General features: G+C 37.2%; 1 protein-coding gene across 2 annotated transcripts in view; it reads left to right on the top strand.

Annotated features, from left to right (window-relative positions):
• The window catches only part of LOC103713282 (rhomboid-like protein 20), a 35,029-nt gene that overhangs the window by 2,001 nt on the left and 10,202 nt on the right, over nucleotides 1-22,826 (top strand). Inside the window, exons 3-8 of one of the 2 annotated variants that reach the window (XM_039119360.3) lie at nucleotides 8,112-8,252; nucleotides 8,711-8,777; nucleotides 13,009-13,160; nucleotides 13,254-13,355; nucleotides 17,247-17,372; nucleotides 21,224-21,811. In XM_039119360.3, the coding sequence (XP_038975288.1) occupies nucleotides 8,112-8,252; nucleotides 8,711-8,777; nucleotides 13,009-13,160; nucleotides 13,254-13,355; nucleotides 17,247-17,372; nucleotides 21,224-21,394 (759 nt within the window). In that variant the 3' untranslated portion in view covers nucleotides 21,395-21,811. Of the gene's footprint in view, nucleotides 1-8,111; nucleotides 8,253-8,710; nucleotides 8,778-13,008; nucleotides 13,161-13,253; nucleotides 13,356-17,246; nucleotides 17,373-21,223; nucleotides 21,812-22,826 lie in introns of those variants that run through there. The other variant, XM_088715270.2, reaches the window with a different exon arrangement.

Genomic DNA, 22,826 nt, shown 5'->3' with positions numbered 1-22,826 from the left:
TTACAAGACCCAAAAGCAAACCAAAATAATTTACCATTTAGAGTGTGGTGACTGATTGTGCTCGAGGTTTTAAATAAACTAATATTTAGACTCATACACATATAATGAACTTTTAAACGAACTACTATAAAAAAGAGATTTGTGATATGTTGACAAATCCTTGCTGGCTCGTATAAATATAATGAACTTTTAAACAAAGTGCTATAAACAAGAGATTTGTGATTTGCTGACAATCCAAATGTGTTCAACAAGGCAGAGTTTGCTAGCAATCCAAATGTGTCCAATAAACTACAGTTTGAAAAGCGATAAGCAACTGGGTATCTTTTTTTACAAACATTTACACTCATGCAGCATTATCTTCTTTGAATAAAATTTTACTTAGAAACTAAAATAACTTTTAATAGAAAAATTGATAAATCAATGAGCTTAAGTTTCTCCTTTTAATATAGTTATGTTTGGGCATGGGTTGCTAACCATATCCATATTACACAGAATCTAAGTGCCATTTGATGAATTTTGCATGTTTAATTAATCATTAAATGCCAAAGTTCTTCATATGGAGCAAAACTTTGCTTTTATCTTTAAACTTTATTTTTGCCAATGGGAAAACCTTTTCCTATTTCACTTTAAAATTCAAGTCCCTTCTTTATCTATTTGCTTGATAATGGCTACAACTATCCTTTTCTCTTGTCAACTTCTCTTCTCATAGCCATATCCTAACTATGTGAAGAACCTCTTGGAAAATCTAGGTGAAGAGAGATATGTCTCCCATCTTTCCAGCATGTAAGATCATCATCCCAATATGTGCCCCCCTTCCGGCTGTCTTGTTTCACTCATTAAGTATTGCTGCATAAGACAATGAAGTTGCAAACATGTTCCCAAGTTGGGGGAATAGAGGGAGATTTGTACCTTTCATAGAAGGTGGGCCATTCATGGGGCATCATGTTAATTTGAGATCTAATTTGGTAATTATTTTGAGCTGCATCACTTTTTCCTTAAGCTTGGTATTCCATTCCTCAGCATATCCCGCTCTCTTTCTTCTCATATCAATTAAGGAAACTCAAGTCATGAGGCCAGCAACAGTTGAGAAAATGAGGAAGCCGTGGCCATGAGGTTGACATCACAACACTGCCTTTATCCCTCCTTCCCCTTCTCTCTTCCCCCCCACCTCCCCCACATGAACCACTGCAAATTAGTGAGCCAGAAAGGTGGTACCTATTTAATTTCAATTAAATACTTATCCTTTTGTCCTCCTCAATACAGAGTTATGTGGTATTTTGAGTTTATCTAACTTTTTGTTATGCGAGCTCAGGTTCTTAGTTTGGTTCCATTTTGAGGCATCATCTCTTTAGTTTCTTAGTTGCCTTAAGTTGTTGGTATTAAACATCTTTCTTGAATAGTGGTTGGCTTCCAAGAGAAGGTTATAGAAGAGAATGAAATTTATTTGTATTTGGAGACAGTAATTCCAATATTATGTTGCTGGACAATGGTTGTTGAGAAGGGTGGAAGCAGGGGTGGAGCAACAATTTTTATATTTTAAGGGGTCGGGTTTGCACACTATAGTGAACGAAAAATTCTTGAATCATAATCATGACATTATTTCATTATAAACAAAATATAATATATAAAAAATTCCATTTAAATTGTTATGCCTTATGTAGGTGGTAGGCTAATAAGTAAGGTCCGCCGAACTGGTACCGGAACGCTTGGGTATCGAAACCGGCACACCCAATTTTTTTTGGAGTTTTTTAAGTTGATTTAATTAGTAATCAATTTTTTTGATTTTTTTAAATAATTTTAAGTCTAATTTATTTTTTTGATGTTTTTTTATGTTTTTATGATCTGGGTTTAACCTAAATGATGCATTTTATTGTTTTAAAATGATCCGAATTATAAAATGATTAGTGAGATGTTGCATGCTACAAGAAGCAATATGAAATATCCTTAAATCAAGTAGTGAGGTGAAAAATATAAAACAATACAATCAATTACATATATTTAAAGTATAACATATCTACTGATATCTAAAATCTCGTCGAATGGCAATGCTTCTTGTAGATATCCAGATCAAGCAGCGTTGTAGTCTTGTATGTTCATCCCATAAAGAATTCACTCCGAGTTATAAGCATTCTCAGATCTCTTGCTAAAGCTCTGGCTCTGAGAGGTGTTCTTTGGCTGATAAACTGACTGATAAAACAACTGTGAAAGGACCAATCCGAATAAGCCGGCAGCAAAATTCGATCCGTAAGATGCTCCGGGATGCGTAGGATAATAGCCACCGAAAGATGCCTTAGACACACCATATCTATATCCGTATCCGTATGGGTCATAGGCTGTTTGTGGCTACGGATAATAGAATTCATTATACGACTCGAAACCTGATACATCTATGAATTCCATTCTATGTGCGAGGTCATTTGCAGCTGCATCGTGTCATGAATAATCTCGAGGAGCCTGTCTCCTATATGCAATCAGATCGTCACGAGCTCTACCAGATCGTGCATCGTGGTCCCTATGCTATGTAGCACGAGTAAATTGAAACTCACCGGTGAATTTAAGACTTCCCTGTGGCTGTCTCATTAATGGCGGTCTCATGTCCTCTACTTTCTTTCTAGCCAGTAGATTCATGACCACCAGAATTGCTGGTCATGGTCTCTGAATCTGATTGAACTGACTCCTCCTTGACACTCTCTATTGGGGCTGCAGGTGCTGTTTATTTTTTTTGGTGTGCTGGAAAGCTGCCTTCTTATTCTTCATGCCATTCGCTGTCTGCTTATCCTTCGTGCCTCTCTCTGTATGGCTATGTTGGGAGGATGTATATTGCCCTCCTGATCGAGTTGACCGGATAGCATAGTGGCCTTGTCTGAGCATCTTTCGATCATATCTCTAACAGAATGCCTTGGACAAGGAGTCATGTAGTAACCGGCTCCATGTGGCTGTAGCTGATCAGTTAGAAGGATGCATGGAATATTGCTCTTTGCCTATTGCCCTACATTGACCTTAGCTTTGTTGGCTACCAAACTAGCCGGTCGTGGAGGCAATCCTCACTTATCAAGCTCTGGTTCTTGCTGTTAGCCCACAAGCCATCCGATTATAAGATCATCTTCATTATCAACGAAAGCACTATTGATCGGATCCGCAACTTTAGCTCTACTTCTTTCTGAATGTATTTCAGTTCCAACCTCAGACTGTAGTGAACATATACAAAATCGTTGAGGTGCTTTTGTGTCAAACGATTTTTTTTTGCTTGCTGTGGATGAGGGTGAAGGTGGACCAGTTGCGCTCACAGCTATTCGAGAAGACCGTCTGGAAGAGGATCTGGATAGTTAGCCCTTTAAGATTTTTCACGGATAAACAAAAATAAATGCACCATTTAGTTGTAAAAATATTGAAGAAAATTATATATAAAATAGTACTATATTAGTAACCATCTAACACCAAGTAAATGTCCTTCTGATGTGTAATATACTTGGATTCATATTTTTCTTACTTACGACAGCTGTCGAGACTCCAAAGCTGTCGGTGCCCTCTCCAAATATTTTGGTCTATGAAAAAGAATCATGTTGTAATATGTTAATAATTGAATGTATCAGTTAACTTACACATAACACTTAAGTTAACTTACCTCTTATAGACATAGGGCTGCGACTTTCTAGATTAGGTTTCATCTTTTAAATCACATTGCGCAGAGCAGCCAGAAGTTACTTATTTTTCAATTTTTTTCAAATTTAGGCCTGGGCCACTGTTCGCATGATTGCATCAAAACTTGAATAAATAGACACCAAATTAGAAAGCAGCTTGTATGCCTCTAAATACGCTTATGATTTTACAGTTTTTTTTTAAAATTCTATTTTTTATATTTTTTTCATTTTTTTATCTAAAAATATATTTTTAATTTTTAAAAATTATACGTAAATTTAAAATTAAAAATTTTTATGTCATCGTGAAGATTATCCATAGATCTACAACATATAATCAAGCCCAAGTCGAAAATTTTGGCATGATCTTTTCTTCTTTTATAAATTTCGAGCTATTTTTTTAAGCTTTCCCCCCAAAGTTAAGGAAATGAGATAAGAAAGAGAAAGTACACCTTATTTAGGCTTGGATCTTCATTCAATCGTGCTGAATCGGTGTGATTTTCACCGTGAGGGAGAGAAAAACTGGAGAGCTTAGAAATGGTGTTGGGCATCCACTGAGGAGTTTCTGCGCTTTCTGGAGGCCTCAGTATCAGGGTTTCGGTCGGAGGAGAGAGGGACTCATGCTGCCTGCCTGGCCTACCCTTTCTGGTTGGAAAGTAACACCCGAGTCTTTGAGGGTAGCAGCTTGCCCCCGAGGGTGGCGGCAGCCAGAGCATTACTGCACGCGGAGGAGTTCATTAGCACTACTGAGATTTCACCTACCGGGTTGGCCAGGGACATCTGGGGCCTCCTTCTGCTCTTGCAGCGTTTAGATATGTGTTCGTATCCTGGGTGCCCCAACCCTCTGAATTCCTGAAGGTGAACTTCGATGGCAGTGTGGCCGCCAACGGAAGAGGCGGAGGCGTAGGCGTAGGCTTCGTCATCAGAGATCATGATTCCAGACTAGTGGCGGCGGAGGGTCAGGTCAGTAGATCTTCGACTCCTCGGTGGTGTGTGCTAAGCTCAGAGCCGCCTAGGAGGGCATCTTCTATGCCTGACGGACACTAGGTGCAGACCGGCTCATCCTCGAGGGCGACTCAGCCACAGTGATTGATTGGATCCGGGGACGGGGTCGTACAGGCAAGGGTAGGCCGCTACTGCTTGACATTCGCGGATTATTGCAGGAGTGTAGTGCCCATCAGGCCACACACGTCTACAGAGAATCAAATGGTACAGCTGATTGAGTTGCCTCCTATGTAGCTCACCATTCTGGAGGTTTTGTTTAGAGGGAGTGTGACATAATGACGAGTTATTTTTCTGCTTTGTTGTTTTCGGATTTTGTTGGCCGCATCCACACCCATAGGGTGTGAGCTGCCGTTGTACCAAAAGAAAACCATCTTTTAATCAACAAACAAAGGAAAGTGGAGGGGCCCGGTTCATAATCGGGTCAACTCGAACTGTTTGATTTGCACCGAGTTCGAATGAAATCGGTCGGTTCCGAACAGTTCTGGCCAGTTCGGGCAGGATCGAGCCTTTTCTGGCTGGTTCTGATTTATTTGAAATCAGTTCTGGCCAGTTCCGGCCGGTTCGGGGCCGAAACCGACTCCAATAGGTGAACCAACCCGGTGGAATTCGAGGCTGGAACCGACTCCAATAGGTGAACCGACCTAGTTTCCTACCAGGTTGACTTGGTACGGGCCGAACCGGATGTTCGGCCCTCGCCTCCGGTTCGGCCCTCGCTCATAAGGCTAGGTATAAGGACCATGATTGGCCTTGGTGAATCTAAGCCTTTCCAAGCTGGAGACTAGAATTTTTAGATTTGATAGGTGCTCAATGTACCTTGATCAGTAATTCCATACTCTATGGACACATCAAATTCAGTCTAATCCGCCTAAGCTAAAAGCACGTCTCATATGTAATTCAACTTCTCTCTCTCTCTCTTGTATGCCTAAAGAGAATAAGGAGAATGGAAAAGCCTAAGAGAAGGCTCTAGGTAGGGTAATCAAACAAGTGAGCTATTTGCGAGCTAGCTCATGTTCAACTTGCTTAATTAGCAAATTGGCTAAGCTAGAGCTAGGCTTAACATGCTCAAGCTTAGCTCGATAAAATTGAATATGTATATATATATAGTTTCCATATGTGCAATCATAAAAAAGTGTTTTTATCTTTATTTATTATAAACTAACGTAATTCATATAAAACAAATGTGTTTAGGTGATAAGATTGAGATATAATCAGGTTAATTTTCTCAAAGTATATAAATGAATGCCTTAAAAGACCTTAGCTTCTCATAAAATCTCTTATAGGAACTGCTTATAAACAACTTGAGTTCATCTAAAATTAAATGAGCCGGCCTAAGCTTGGCCTTCATTACAAAATGAGCAGAGCTTAATCTATGCTTGGTTTGCTTAAGCTCAGCCCTTAGCTCTAGAGGCCATGCAAGGGCTCAAATAAAAAGAACACACACATAATTGATCCACCTGCAGTTCTTTTCTATGAAGATAGTGATATCCATGTTTTTTGAGTTATAAGCTACCAATTACAATCACTATGAATTATACATGTGAGAATGAAGGGGAAAAAGGAGGAAGGGATGGAGAACGATATGTAAGTGTAGCTTGAAATCAACAAAATTGAAAGGCCATAGTTTGTGAATTCAATTCAATAATCTGTTTAATGTTTTACTTGTTATGTTATACCTTATTCAATATGAGCGTGCATATAGAAAAATTTCTATTTTATTTTTTTGATTTTTTTGTCTTTAATTATTGTTAAGCCTGATGTACATTTTTTATCCTTTCCCTAAACTTTTGGAGTAAATTGGTTAGTTAACATAGTATCACCGCTCAGGTTTGCTGGAGGTCATGAGTTCAAATCCTCTCCATGCTACTTATATACTTAATCAACCTGTTATTATATTGACTCATTCCGGTAATTTTGTTATCTTGACCCATTTCAATCATTGTGGTCCATCGATATGCGTGGTTAGGGCCGCATGTGAGGGGCGTTGTTAAGCCTAATATACAGTGTTGATCCTTTTCCTAATAGAAAGTTTCCCGGTATGCACTTTTAATGTTTTTCTCTTAACCCCGCACCCTCTCCCCTCCGCCCAATACGCATTCACATGGGTACCTACTCTTTAGGTGCACAACTGGATTACTTGCCTATTTCTTTATGCCTTCTAGGGCTATGGTTGTGACAAATCCTTTGGTGTCATTATTATGTAGGATTGGGAATAGGGCAGGCTTATTGGTTGTCGAAATTTTAGATAATCTTCTAGGAGGTGCATTGCTCATTTGCAAAATTTCCATAAGTGCTTATCGGTACTTGGTCTCCTTGGCATTTGAAATTCTTTCCTTATTCACTTGAGCAAATATGACCGTTGCTTTCTTAATGTTCTTACTCGTTTCATGCTGTGTTCTGTTTACAAAGTTTAATTGTCAAGTTCAAACTATTTTAATTGCATGTGATTTTGGTTATTGTTAATAAACAACATAAACTGAATGTGAAACATCCTAGTAACTCTTTAATATTTTATTTGCTTCTAGCTAAAACAAACATATCCCTGATTTTTGCATAATTTAAAGTCTCATGTTGCAGTGAGCATACTCTTCCTATTCTTATAAATATAAGATTTAATGGAAGTTAATTGTTAGGAATTTGCGAGTTAGTTTAGTAAAGCCAGTTCAATTCTCTGAGCCTCTTGGATAGAGATGGACTATGTTAGCTTTTGGGCTTATTTGTAATTGAAGTTTGAAAGGATATGTAGCTATTCTAGTTCATTTTTCTTTTGTTTCATCCATAACACTGTCACACCATATGGGCAACTGCAGATCTAACCATTAGTTAGAGTTGTTCCATTAGTGGCTCTTTCGGGTTCTGGCATAGCTTAAGTTGATTAAATGATGGATAAACCATCTTATCCTTATTTATTTTGGAGGATCAAAATTAAGTGAGAACAACAACCTGTATAAAATTTGAAGTAGATGTCATCTATCTCTAGTGCAATTCCTTTGCTATACAAGTTTTAAACAAAATAACATTGTTATCGGTCTTGTTATCTGGATGGATGTAATTTGTCTTGTGAGGCAAGTCTTCCTCTTAGTAATAGTGTAAGTCCTGTTAGATAGGAACGAGAGATTAGTTCAATGATGAATCAAGCGTGTGGAAGGATGGCACAAAATTTTTAATGATCATGGAGGATAACTTTTATTGGATTAGTTGGATCATAACATGTATGCTTTAACAACTAATATTAATAGAAGATTCTGTATTTTGTATACTAGTTGATGAAGTCCATAACTGTGAGGATCTATTGTATCATACTCATTAACTCTATCTTGGGTTTGTGTTAACAAATTCTATCCATTTTTCTTAATGTTAAACATAACTAAATAGTTTTCTTCATATCTTATACTGTTGTCATAGAATGTTATTCAAAGTCCTAGAGCACCAAGAATACAATATATACTAACTATTCTTTTGTTATGGCAGGACATTATCAACAACCTTCAAATCTGGAGGGTTATCTCTTCAATGTTTGCCTTTTCGTCAACACCAGAGTTACTGTTTGGACTGTATTTGCTCTATTACTTCAGGATATTTGAGAGACAGATAGGCTCTAATAAATATTCAGTAAGTAGCGATAATCACAGCAAGATTGGTGGTGATAATTGCTTCAAAATTTTAGAAGTATATTGGAGTATGGCCTTAAACATGTACGAATTTAAATGTTTAGCAATTAGATTCTTCTCTGACCTTTTGCTTTCTTTATCGTTCTGCTTAACTGAGAGAAAGCAATAATGATTTCAAGATTAAAAGTGATAGATATTATAAGATTGTTGCAATTGCTGCAAAAGTTATAATTTATATTGGTATATTTGTTTACGCGTATTTGAGTAAAAATGTTTAGTAAGTGTATTAAGCTCTGAATTTTCTTTGCTTTATTGATCGACATAACTGAGAGAGCACAGCAATGATGCAAGAATATGTGTTCTAGGACGCTGAGGGCTACAATAATTTTTTCTTCAACAAGATTTAATAGCGATTCCCAGTCAGACCAGTTGCTGACCCTATATTATCAAAATGTGCAGGTCTTCATTTTATTCTCTGTGATAATGTCATTGTTGTTTGAGGTCCTAGCTTTGGTGCTTCTTAAAGGTATGCTCATCCAATGAAGCTTGTTGAGTACCAGGTCATAATTGTTGCTGGTCAGATCGCCAGCTTACTGCTTTTGTCATGTTGTCTTCTTCTCTCTTCTCCCTAACTACATTGTTATTTCAATCTCATTTTTCTTTACATTTGCTGGCTTCACTTGCTAGTTGTTACACATGGTCATATTTATTTGCCTTTTTTTCCTTGCTTTTACTGGAAATATCATATTATAAAATTCAAAAGAAAAAACTACTTTAATATGGTTGTCAATTTTCCCTGCATGACATTTAGGAATTTATGCACTTGCATCCTTATTGAAGATATTTTCATGACTCTTTAGAGTCCTTATGCAAGTCCGGTATGGTATGTTATTGAAGGAAACTGGAGAATGAGGCAGATGAAGGAGTGATTTACAAATACAAACATGATCTTAAAGTGCGAAAACACAGAATAATATAGTTGTTATAAAGTGAAAAAATCATTGAGATAATAATAGTGAAGGAAATAACATATTGAAGATCTTTAACATATGCCATTTTGACTAGATACCTTCAAGATTTTGGCTTGTTTCATTCTTCCAAAATGTTGTATGTAAACAGAATGACAAAATATTCATGGTCCTTCTTCACATGAGTGTAAGTAATAGCTGTAAATCACCACTGTTTAACATCAGTGAGTATTCTATGTGAACTCTATCTCTAATACATACTACTTTTGGATGTTGAAAAGGAAAAATGTATAAAAAGTTATTCAATTTCTGCAATGCAGGTAAATTTTGATAATCCTTGGCTAGGACGTAATCTCTAGGAAAACCATATTGCTAAAACAGAAGAATCCTGTGACTCATTGTATACATTTATTCATGCTTGGAATACAAGTTATTTCTCTCTGCCATTTGCATTGTTTGCCAAAACTTTTTCAGTTAGTCCAAAAAAAGTAGTACAAGTCCTGAATTGACTATGGCTATATATGAAGTTGTATCTCCTTGCTACTTTCATAATGTTGAAAAGGTATTTATGGAGGGAAGTGAGGGAACAGAAGCCTTGAAAAGATTAAGAAGCAGATGCATGAGTAAGAGGGAGATAACTTATATTATTATGACAATTTTAATAAAATCTGGATAGAATTATTTTCTAACTTAAATTTATTCATATGAAAACACTATATTAATCCACTTTTTCTTCTTATAACATATTAAGTTCATACTTATAGTCTTATCACAAAAGTGCCCATCCCTCTTATCACAAAAGTTCCCATTATATGATCATTGCCAATTTAATATTGTTTTGCTCTTCTAGTTGTAGGCATTTAAAATCATGGGTTCGACGTACAGTTTGTTGACGGATTAGTCTTTGAGAGCTGATTATTTTTCAAATGCATTGTCTCAAAGATCGGGGCCTCCTAAAATCAAGAGTTTTGGAAGTCTTTGTTCTTGTTTTCTTCTGTTTTGAATTTATCCGCAAGTTTTAGCAGTCATCTACTGGAGTTATTTATGGTCAACAAATAATTAAAGAGATGACGATGCTGTCGATGGATGTCATGATTTGGCATTTAGCTTGGTGAAGGGAATCTCAGGATACCAAAATGTCATCCATCATAATCCACAATGGCATTTTTATTATTAGAAATTTAAACTTTAAACTTTAAATGTAACAATGAAGAAGTCTGCTCCATGATTTTTATTTGCCAAGTGGGAAATGCCATGTCTTGTTCACTTTTATACCTCTATGTACATCAAACCAAAGTACCAAGTACTGAAGATCTGTATGTATCGATCAAGGATAGGTACAATATGTGCTATATCTAGGACCATACCAGCAAAGGGTATTGATGCGTGTGCAAAGATATGCCCCAACCCCCCTTGGTATGGCCTTTTCTGACCTCCAAAAAGTGATTTTGGGTTTCATTATCATGTTCTCTTTCCTAAATTCTATGCTTTTGCGAGAAATGGATAGAGATATTAAGTTAAATGCCATTGTCAAGGTTTAATGTATGTGCTGAATTAAATAACATGCATAGATATCACATTACACCACATGGAATTTAAAATATATTTAAAGGATATGTGTTAAACTTAGCAAGTAAAACATGAGAAACAAAGAGATTTATATTTATAATATCACTTAACAATGTAGTACCTATAACCAATGTCATTTAACAATTGCAGCACTTGTAAACCAAAATAATTCAAATGATCATTACTATCATCAATCAACCATGTACTAGGCAATGGCTACTTGCCCATTATATATATATATATATATATTTAAAATTTTTACACCTTGGTCTGAAATGGTAATTCATTGCATGCACTTTCTTAGAGTGTTCACCTTGTTTCTTTTGGTGTATCAATTTATGTTCTATTATTTGGTGATTTAGTAATATTTTTGAACTTATGTACTTTTCAATTAACTAAAATAGATGATTACTTTGAAATTTATGATAATTTGAGGCCTTGGTTTGGGTGGAACTTTAAGATGTCTAAATTTTGCATGGATTGTGGATTAAATTTTGGTAGCATATGTGCATCTCTAGCACCTACATGCTACCTTTGTTCTGCAAATGAGGTATTTTATTTTCTAAAATAGTTTCATAAAAATTAAAATTTGAAAATAATAACTTGAAAAAATTATTCCTGTGGCATTGTACATAAGCCTGATAATATATTCCAAAAACATCCAAAACAAATACCAGTTAATTTGGTTATTTTTGTAGGCTTTAGGGGACCAGTCCAGAACTCCAACGTTTGTTAATTTTGATCATGGATTCATACTCAAGCTCATGAATCTCATAATATTTGATGAACTCTCCTTAATTTCGCCAATTAGTGATGAATTACTGGTTACAATATTGATAAAATTTATGAAAAAAGGTATAAAGAATAAAATCTCCTAGCTAGGTTGAATTTCTAGTACCTAAAATGGCTAAAGATAGCGGCTTGTCTGCTCTTCCTTCCTCTTGTTTCCACCTTTAAATAGTCAAGACAAGAGATAATCACCCTTTAACCCCTTTCTGAGTGGTACCCATACATACCATATGACTTGGGAACTATTCAGGGTCACCTTAGGGCGAATTGACCTTGACTCACTCCCAAACCACTTAATTTGCCCTCGGTTTGGGTAGTTTTCATCCAAATCTACCTCCATAGTACCAAGGAGGTCTCAGTATAGTTCTTTTTGAATAGTACACACCAAAACACTCAGTATTGCTAACCTTGCACTACCATTGCAAAAGATATATGGTGCAATTTTCTCCTTACATTTAGTGTTTGCATTCACCTTCACACTCTTTCTTAGTAGCTATCTATGAGGTTAATGAAAACCGGCTACTTGATTGGAAGTCTTCCTTGTGAAAGTATGTAACTAATTGTGGTTTCAGCCAGACCATATGAAGCGGAATATTCATATTTAATAAACATTCAATGAATTGCCTTAAAGGGATCAGAATTTGGAGCCATGGATCCAGTCATTTTTTTGGACATTTTGAAGCTCATGAGCCTCTGAAGGGTGTAAGAAGCGAGCATTTGCAGCAAGTCTACATCTTCTTTCTTCTTTGTTGCAGCAAGTCTACATCTTCTTTCTTCTTTGTTGCAGCAAGTCTACATCTTCTTTTTGTTTACGGAAGGATTAGTATAAAAGGATTGAGGAGTAAGGCTCCGTTGGTAGGAACCTCTGTAGCCATAGTGTAAAACCTATTTCACTAGGCCATATGGAGCCGAGGTTTCTTTAACCTGATTGACCTTTTTTTTTGAGTCAGTTTTCAGAAGCATAAAAGTACTTAACCATGGTGTTTGATAGTGTGCTTAAACTTGTTTTTATTGTTTTAATTAAGGTTTTAAATCCTGTGGGAGGGAGCTGTCCCGGTTTTTCCATAGAACGGGATGTGCATCTGTCTTGCCCTATCTTAACACTCGGGACAAGAGACGTCCCAAGACATGCCGATCGGGATACTAGGATAGTGGTGGGATGGTCCTATCCGGATACTCAGGATGATACTCTGTCTTGATATCCTGCGGAATGTCCCACCAGGATTTGAGACCATGGCTTCAATAAATCCTATGCGCTTGTTTGGAATGTTCTTGCTTCCCTCATTCATAAACTTTCATTTCTCTCATGCTGTTACTTTTTATAGGATTCTTTACTCTTGCCTTTGTATGCTTAAACAACTTTTTGAGTTTAGGCTGCCTCTTTATTTCAAATATGATAATAGTTCTCAGTTTGTTATTTGTTCTATGCAGATCCCAACTTAGGTGTACTTGCATCTGGACCATATGGTCTTATATTTGCTTCCTTTATACCCTTTTACTTTGATATACCCGTTACATCACGGTTCCGTATATTTGGTATACACTTCAGTGACAAGTCTTTCATATATTTCATGGGCCTTCAGGTTAGTTCTTTTTCAGGGCCTCTATTGTTTCTTAACTGTTTATATATTTCAGAAAATTACTGCTGCTTACCTCATTTGCATTTTTTTGTGCAGCTTCTTCTGTCATCCTGGAAATGGTCACTTGTACCTGGTATATGTGGTATACTTGCTGGTTCCTTGTATCGTCTAAATGTGTTTGGCATCCGCAGGAAAAAGGTTAATACTGCCAAGTCCCTAAATTGGCCCATTTAAATATCTTTATTTTTTGTAATTGTGATCTTATCCTGGAGATACCTCTAGTGCTTGTTGGAGTCTTCTTTTTCTGCTTTAATTTCATACATGCAATTCCTGTAGCTTCTGTAGCTGGTTCCTGTAACTTCTATAGCTGGTCTATTCCAGGCTTATACCAGTACCAAATCCCATATCATTTTCCATCAGAATGGTACAGTATTGGTGCATGATTGTATGGATCAATACTGACATATTCCTAAAAATTGAAAAAACATCAGCGCTGACCTGTACGGCTGGTACGGTATTGCTGTTATGCACCGGTACAGACCAGTATATACTAATAAAGCCGGTATGTACTGGTAGAGCTATTTCGGTCTGGCACCCATACCAGTGCTGATTTCATACCAGAATGGTATGGAATAGTCGTAGTTTTTGAAACCATTATCTGTTCTATTGCGAGCTTACGAAAAAGAAAATGCTATAGGAGAAATTAAAGCACTATGAAAATTTCCTCCACTTTGATAGTGCATCATGGTGCTTGAATTCTTCTCATTATGTGGCATAAAGCAGAGCTGTACTATAAATTGAATGAGACAAACTACAAAATACTCAAGAGGCATGAAACCACACATCAGGGAGTATGAAATATGTGGAACGAAAAAATTCCTGGGTGGGTAATGTTGAATGTTTTAAAAGATGGCTGCATGAACACCTAGATGCCAGCCTTTATGCTTTTCATCATACATGAGTATGGTAGATAAGTTTAACTTATAAGTTAGTATTGAATGTCGCCAGGATTGGGTACCATCAAGTGGTGCAAAATGGGCATGCAGGCTGATACCAAGCCACTTTTATGCTTCTTTTCCTTTATGACAGCAATGAAGCAGATGTGGCTTTACCATGTCATCTCTGGAATAAGAAAAATAAAAGGAAAAAAACAGTTTGCTAAGTTGGTACTTCCTATTGGCGTGCTATCTCTTACTTGCTCTTCTGTGTTTCATTTTTTCACTATAACTATTTTTTAAGCTTTCTCCTTATATTTTATCAATTTTAAAATTCATTTTTCTGGACCACCTTAATTTCTATTACTTAATGTTCTTTATGCATTTGAAATTGATTCAGATTAAACATCAGACCTACTTTGCAGCTGAAATTATGACATGAGTGTTGTCTTCCCAAAATTTTGGAAATTGCTTCTAAACATATATTAGCTCTGACTTGAGAAGGAAAACAAGAGCATTTGCAGTGATTCTGCAGTTTTTCCATATTGTTCTGTTTAATAATTATCATACCCGATAAACCTTCTTGTGTCATCTTTAGGAATCCTTCTTTATCATTCATTCCTATTCTAGACAGTGGAAGTTGAATAAATAATATACATATACACACATATGCATGTATTGTACGTGTGTGTACATACACATTCGCACACGCATATGCGCGCACACACGTATATAGGCACACACACATACACATATATATGTTCATACTACGACTTATCTATGAGCTTTTACAACATTAGTTTTGACCTAAAGATGCCAAACTTCAGAAAACCTATACAACATAAAATTCTCTAACATGGTGGGCAATAACATTTCTTGAATTTTATATTTTCTTCTACCAGCAACTAGGCATGTGCCATGCACATTTGAGGAAGGAAAGAGAGAGAGTGAGATAGAGTTCAATTTATTTGGGAGTAGAACTAGAGAAAGATATAGGGTCCTCCAACGTGTTTGCGAGTGAAAGGGGTCCGATTTGATTGGAGAGGAGGAGAGGGAGCACATGTGATTGCTAATGCAGGCAAGAAAATTAGGAGATAATTAATATCTGAGGGAAGAGTGAGTAATAGAGTCCAATCTGTTTAGGAGTTGAGTATGAGAGTTCAATCGGTTTTGGAGTCAAATTAGAGAAAGAGACGGAGTCCAGTCTATTTGCGAGTTCTATAAAAAGAAGTTAGATCTGATTGGAAAGAAGCAAAGAGCGTGTGTGATAGTAAACGGAGAGAAACTGGGTAAGTGCGTATGCTTAAGATAAATAGGAGGGGTGTTCTTGGCATAAAAATTGAAAGACAGAATCAAGAGAGAATATTTCTTGATTTCAGAACTGTCATTTTTACATATAGTGTACATAAATGGGAGGTTATTCTTGGTATAAAAAATGACAGAGAATCCAGAGGGAATATTCCCTATTTTCAAAGCTATCATTTTTAAATAGTATGTAGATATTAATTTTATATTTTTCAATCTTCAGTTTTGGTTTTTCCATGATCAAAACTCTACAGGTTGGAGAAAAAGTGTGAAAATCGGCAAAACTACAATAAAACAAATCTCCTCGGGATACCTGAGGTTGAAAATAGAGCTGATCAAAACCCGGGCCGGGCCGGGCTCGGGCCGGGCTCTACAGCAGAAATTAGGCCCGATGGCTATGCCCAGGCCCGCCCGGCCCGACTGTCGGACTTAAATTTTTGTCCAGGCCCGACCCGATTTTATAAATTTGGTTCTAGGTCCGTCTAGCCCGGCCCGACCCGATAGGCCTGACTCGACAGGCCCGATTTTTTTTTTGTTTGGAATCTGGAAATGGGCCAGAATGGCCCGACCAGGCCCGGCCCGATTTTTTTGATCGGGCCGCTTTTCTTGCCCAGGCCCGACGCATGGGCCTTTTTTTAATGCCCAAGCCCGAAAAATTTCGGGCCGGGCTGGGCGGACTGGGCGGGCCGGAAGGCTCGTGATCAGTTCTAGTTGAAAGTGAGTTTTTGAACCTTGCTACGTGTTAACGATGATCAGGATTATGCGCATATGCTCCTTCAAATCAGTCAAGAATTTGATTTGTTTGACTTCTGTCTTTAAATATAGCATGAAGAATTTCCAAGTCTTACAAGGGAGCATCTTATTGGATGGTGATGTAAGGGGCTTTTTGACAGTGTACACATGCATGTCTTGCCCACAGTTTCTTAGACAAATAAGCGTGTGTTTCTTTATGAATATTAGATTCTACAGATTAGGTGTTCAGGTTAGTCATAGTTGACTTAAATTTTAATCATATCTTGCTTTGTATGATTTAATTCATTTCTAGGGCAGTCTGGGCATTTCTGGCTGATAGGCATTTTGCATGCAAAACAGTTGTTTATGATGTTACTTTTCCTTGATATGTGAGGAACTTGTTTCAAAATTACACATCCCAGATTCATTACATATAAAAAATAAAGCAGCTATAGAGCCAAGCAGAAATAAATGTGCATTTTCTTGTAAGCATACAGATAGTTTTTGAAATGCTTAGAATGTCACTTTCTTGCTTGACCTTTTAGTTCCTTCTTATTCATGCATATGGTTGTTGGAACTGGTTCCAATTCCAGTCATTTCTTGTCTTTAGAATTAGGCAGTCTGATAGCATACAAGTTGGTGTTCACTGTTTTGTTAAAGTGACACTGCTTTTTAAGGTACCAAGGCACACATATTTGTTTTTTAATGAAACTTCAGTTTGACTATATTTTTTCCTAGGTTTCTAATTGCGACCTTCTTTATTATTTTGCTTAAAACATATGCCCGTACCATAGATACTAGTTTTGTTTCGAGAGTATCAGCCATCTGAATCCTTCTCTGCGTCTATTTTAGCCTACAATATTTGTTTGGTAGCCACAGATTCATTTGCTGTTACCACACCAATTTAAATTTTTGATTTGCTTCATTGAAGAGAGAAGATTATGTATGAATCTGAGTACTAATAATAGATTCAATAACCTTGTTATCTTTGATTATGATTTTTAAGTTGTCCCATGAGAAGTTGATTTCAGACACTAAATTGTCTGATTTTCTGTTATATGTAATTTTCGACTAGATCTTTTATTGCCTGTCTTGATTGTGTAATTTGATTCTACAGTTTCCAGAAATGGTAGCATCATTTTTCTCATGGTTATTCATGTCCTCTTCTACAAGCTCATCACGCACAACATCAAGTAGGAATGTAATAGGAAGTGTACCTTCTTATGCTGCTCGTCAAGTACAGGCAAGTTTTCTTATTCTTTACTAATAGAGGACAACTTTACTGTCAGTTTGATTACTCATTTAGGTTAGTTAGCTTTATGTTTCCTAATTATAGGACATTGAAAACTTTTTATTTCTTTTTCTTTTTTTTTTACAATGGGTTCTTAGATGTACTAATCTCTAATTTATTTAACTAATGCGCTGTCCAATTTATATTCATATTTATACATTTGGTGCTGATAAGATTTCTACTATTTTATTTAAAACTTGTATCACAAGTAGAAATCTTAATAATGCTTGCCACCATATTTTTAACAGAGTTATGGGTCTTGGACCTGTAAACAAGAATTAATATTAGAGTATATCGCCCTCTCCCTCTCTTCCGCCCTCTCTCTCTCCCTCCTTCCCTCTCTCTCTCTCTCTCTCTCTCTCTCTCTCTCATTTCCTCACTTTTCTTCTCCCTCTCCCCCTCCCTCGCCGGTTTCTCGATTTCATTGCAGGCACAACCCGGTTTGCTGCCAGTACGGCTTGATACATCCCAAAGTGGACGGTTTGGGGTGGTTCTATCTTCCTTGTTCTCAGCTAATTGACCTCCCCTTCTTGGCCAACATATTACCAATATGCAATCTCTTCTTAGCAGTAGACACATGAAAATGCCTATTCTTCTCTAGCACTGCTGATATCCAAATTTGCATAGATAAAGGACAATGTAGACCTCCCCTATTAAGGAACTTGTAAAATGACTTCACTGACTTTTGAAGCCTCCATAGTCCACCATGGTACATGAAATCTACCCTCAGTAGGGATGGTCACCAACACATGCTGCAAATTCTCCCATTCTACCATTCCTCTTTTCGATGACGGCTACCATAAATCGACCTTCCAACTATGCCTCCTCCCATCCCTATGAGATTTTCGTAAGACTCCTTGCTTGTGAATGTGGCAGTAGATACCATAGAATAAAATTAAAAATGCAACTTCACCCAACTGGACATCTTCCCAGAATTTGACTTTCTTGCCATCTACATGGAAATCGATAGACCCCTCCCGAAGGGGTCTAGCACCGACCTTTCAGATTCAAGAAAAAGAGTCGAAGATCTTCTTTTTCTCCCTGGCTCAGATCTCCATCTTCGGTGGTACACTCCCATAATCAGATCTTTCCATCCATCGTGAATCTCTAACACCACTTACCAAGCAACATTAAGTTGAACTTAGATTAAGAATGCCTTAGCCACCCTCTTCTTTAGATTTACATACAATACTCCAATTCACGAGGCATGAAAAATCTTTGATCTTCGCCTCTCCCTTCCACAAAAAGCTCTCCTATTATGGTCAATCCTATCCATTTTGGAAATCCAAATATGGACATGAAGTGCAAAGGTTAAGTCAATCCCATCCACCACCCATTTCAGGACCAAGTCTTGTTTTATCTTGGATTTTGTGTCATGAGTTTGCAATGAGCAGATCAATAACTTGTCTTTTTATCCACCTTATTGGTTGCCAAATTTTCATGTCAAACTTTGGTGACCTCATCTACTCTTTTCAAATATAATCATGATGTAGTTGAATCTTTCTGCATTGCCATTGACCTAGTATAGGTGGTCAATGCAAGTCAATTTCACAATGCCTTTGAATTTTTATATCACAATTGACATCTGTCAATATGCTGAAATAAAATCTTGATTCTTTCCATCTTGGTGCTAAATTGCGAATTCAGGGATCAAATGTTGAAAGAGATGAAAGTTAAAAATGTTTGGATGAGGGTAATAGGTGGTTTCCTATTAATAGAGAGATAAAGTTGACTTTAGCTCAACTAAGGCGAGTAGAAACCAAATTTACTTTCTTAGACACATAAGAATTTGCATACAAGCAAAAGGATGTTCGAATCAATTGGGACTAAAGAAGCACAAAATAATGTTTCTTGAGTTATAAGTGTTGAATTGGAGTGATGGAGTTTGATATAACCTTATTTGGATCAAATTAGCTAGTTCAGTCAGCTGAATGTAAGATTCTTGTCTCTTGTTGATTTTCTTTTAAGATAAAAGGACCTGGTAAGGATAACTATTAAGGGAATTGTTTAGTGATTCATACTTAAGATGGTCAAGAAATGAAAATATGATAATTTTCTTGTATTGTTTTAGTGAGCTAAATATAGGGTTTCGAAGCTTTTGGTTTTATTGATGTTCAACTTATATGACCCAAGGGATGGACCAGAAATGAGAGATAAGGTGCACTTGACCCCTTCAACAAGAATTAGGCGATGGACCATCCTTGTTATTCCCTCCTGACTAATCCCTATTTCTTAGGCCCTTATATTGTATGATTGTTCCTTTTAAGTCTAGATAATCTCACTTCTAAGGTTGATGCTCCTTTGCTCATAAAATGTACCATTCATGTCTATTATGTGACCTAAGTGGGTGTTTACAGCCCCTTAACATGAGCCATTACTTTACTCAAATGAAGTCCAAAATTCATGTGTTGAAAGATGCATTGGAAAGCCAAAAAAATGTGGAATCTAATTTACTGGGTGAGCCTTGGAGCAGTGGTAAGGTAGCTCCATTGTGACATTAGTGTCAGATTTGAAATAAGGAAACCTTCTTTTTAAGGCTGCATACATCTAACCTGTCCTATACCTTACAGTGGAAGGAACCTCACGCATTAGGATGCCCTTATCTTTGGAGGGCGGGCTCTAGTGCAATTGTATGGTTGCTTTATTGTGACCTAGGTGCCATGGGTTCGAAATATAGAAACGACCTCCCTACATATGGGGATAAGGCTGCATAAACCTTACCCTCTTGAAACCCCATAGTGACGGGAGCCTACGCGGATACCCTTTTTCTTTGAGCCTGAAGCTACAAGTGGACCCAAAAAAAAATAAAGTGATGCTATCAAGCTACATTAATAAGTTACAGTTATACCATGAGGACCTACTTTATTTGTCGTTCTTCCAACGGTGAACTACAAATGCAAGGTGCTGTTCCATGTTAAATAATGTGTCCCTGCATCTATATCATTTTTCCATTAAAGTTTATATCTGCCTCCATTTTTGAGAGTGCTGGCTCCAAATGGTCTGCAAGGTGCCAAGAGCAGCAAATGAAGAACAAAACTAACTCATCTGAGGAAGTCCATTTACCCACTTATCTTGAAAACTGGCCTAGTTAAGGTAAGATGAATTCTCATAGAGCTATTCACGGCTTAAGCATGTTTATGTAACTCAACCAACTCAGCAGATTTCTCGATTTACTTGTATTTTTTAATCATGATTTTCTCACCTAGTGATACAGGAATTTTAATTTTGATTGAAGAGACCAAGATGATTATAAGGAGTCGGTCTAGGCATGCCTTCAAAACAAGCTATGATGTTGTGGAATTTAAGATTATTTAGAGGACTGAACTGGACAACTGGTTGCCAACTGAACCACAGCTTATTTTGCTATGGCCTACTAGGGTTTAGCTGGTTTCAAATGCAACGATACCTTTCTTGGCTGTTTCTATTCTTTTCCTTTATTTTTTTCGTGCTCTTAGAGCATTATTTCTATTTGGAGCGTGATTCTCTACCCAGTATCAGATCTTTATAAACAGTTGACTGAAGAAAATTTCTCATAGACTCAACTAACATTATTAAGGTGAAGCACAAATATACATTCTATCAGAACATGCAATTTCTCATCTTAAAAGGAACTCCAAGGGAAGGAAACATTTTGACCCATTTGTTTCTATTTTGGCAAATTTAGTGATTTTGACCTTTCTATGTTGGATGTAATTTTCATATCTAAAGCAATATATTTTTGAAGTAAGTTGTTGAAGAGGGATATGCTTATTTACATCATTTGATGACTTCAAATCACACTCATGCCCTTGAGTCTGGTGCAGCGAAATTATCCTTCCTCTGTGCATGCTCCTGTTCCAGAGCCACCGGAGTCTTCTGTTGCTACATTAGTATCCATGGGCTTTGACAGCAATGCTGCCAGACAGGCACTCTTGCGTGCTAGAAATGACATCAATGTGGCCACAAATATGTTACTCGAATCGCAGGCTCGATAGTTGAAATCACGTTGTCAGAAAATGGGGTGCAGGGTCATGTATGATTCCAGAAAAGACTCATAGCCCCACGGATATAACGACAGAAGAAAACCATTGTATTGATTGTGGCTCTTAGCCCTTATCACATATGTTCACTAACGGGTGTTACCCTGGTTCAGTGTTTCCATTTGGCAGTGAGAAACTCATTCATCGGTACTAGTGGGTGCTGTTATATTATATATCGTCGAGAGGGTGACCCTGCAATATTCCTTTGTCCAAATACTGAGATGGATGCTGATGGTCAACCAATGTCAATGATGGCTACCATAATGTAAATTTTTTTGAGGTTTTAAGATAAGCACCAGCGACATGTTTGTTACTGCACTTGAGCTCACATTATAGTTCAAAAACTCTTGATGCATGCCATTATTTTGGGAATAGATTCATGTCATTGCATTATCATTATGGCTGTAGGATATGTTTTTAATTCTCACAACCTATCAATTTGTTGAACGGAGCCGGTTCATCTGCGGTGCATGTTTTGCATCGTTGATGGCTGTATGTACAGCCCTGAAGACAGATGGCTGTCACGATGCGCTGTGTTTGGCACCCAGTGCGAGCTTCTTGAGAATTGCGATAGTAATCGGTCTTCGAGATGGATGATATGGTGTTTATCGAGGGCTGTATGGCCTTCTACAGTGCACAAGCACTGCAGAAGATCTGAATTGTTTGTGAACATCAGTGAAAAAAATCCAGGAGAAAGCTGCTTGCTTCTATCTAATCACTGTGGTCCTGAATTCACAGACGATTATATCATGTCAAATTGGTTTCTATTTCCATCTTTTTACGCATGAGTCGAAAACCTTCATTTTGAAGTGCTTCCTCTGAACTGATTGGTTCCCTTTCCTCTAAATGCTTTGTAAATTGTGGTGATTGCGAACCTGGGAGAATACTGTTGAGAGGATAAAGTTCAGCCACTTGCGGCTGCTAATTACCATGCTACTATGAAGGTGAGTTAGGAACATCATAATTTGCTCATATTGCAAGAAGTCATCCAAGAGTGGATTTCCGATGTGGGACCAGTAAGGGGCTTCTATGGAGTCAAATGATCTTTCCTATCTATGTTGGCAACTAAATTATAGTCCAATAGTCTTTTTTTTTTTGCTTTTTATTTTTTTAATAAAGAGATATCCCAACTATTATCTGTTCATCTCCTAAGTAAGCTGGTGCCGAATGAAAACGTTTGTCCTCCTCTAAGGGCAAGCCGATGAGGGAAGGGTTCCAACCCATATCTAAGCTAACAGCTTGCTAACCCGTATCAATGTACAGAGAGGCTATTTGCATATTTCGAACTCTCGACACTTTGGTCAGTAGGCAATTATATTACTTTCATGTGGTAGATTGGGTCAGTGAGAATTAGCATATGGACGTGATATAATTTCCTTTTTCTTGA

The sequence above is a fragment of the Phoenix dactylifera genome, chromosome 2 (genome assembly GCF_051530095.1).
Source record: "Phoenix dactylifera cultivar Ajwa chromosome 2, Ajwa_hap1_PhDact_Kaust_v1.1, whole genome shotgun sequence".
In the NCBI taxonomy this organism is placed as follows: Eukaryota; Viridiplantae; Streptophyta; class Magnoliopsida; order Arecales; family Arecaceae; genus Phoenix; species Phoenix dactylifera.
This window is presented reverse-complemented; position numbering and strand designations above follow the sequence as displayed.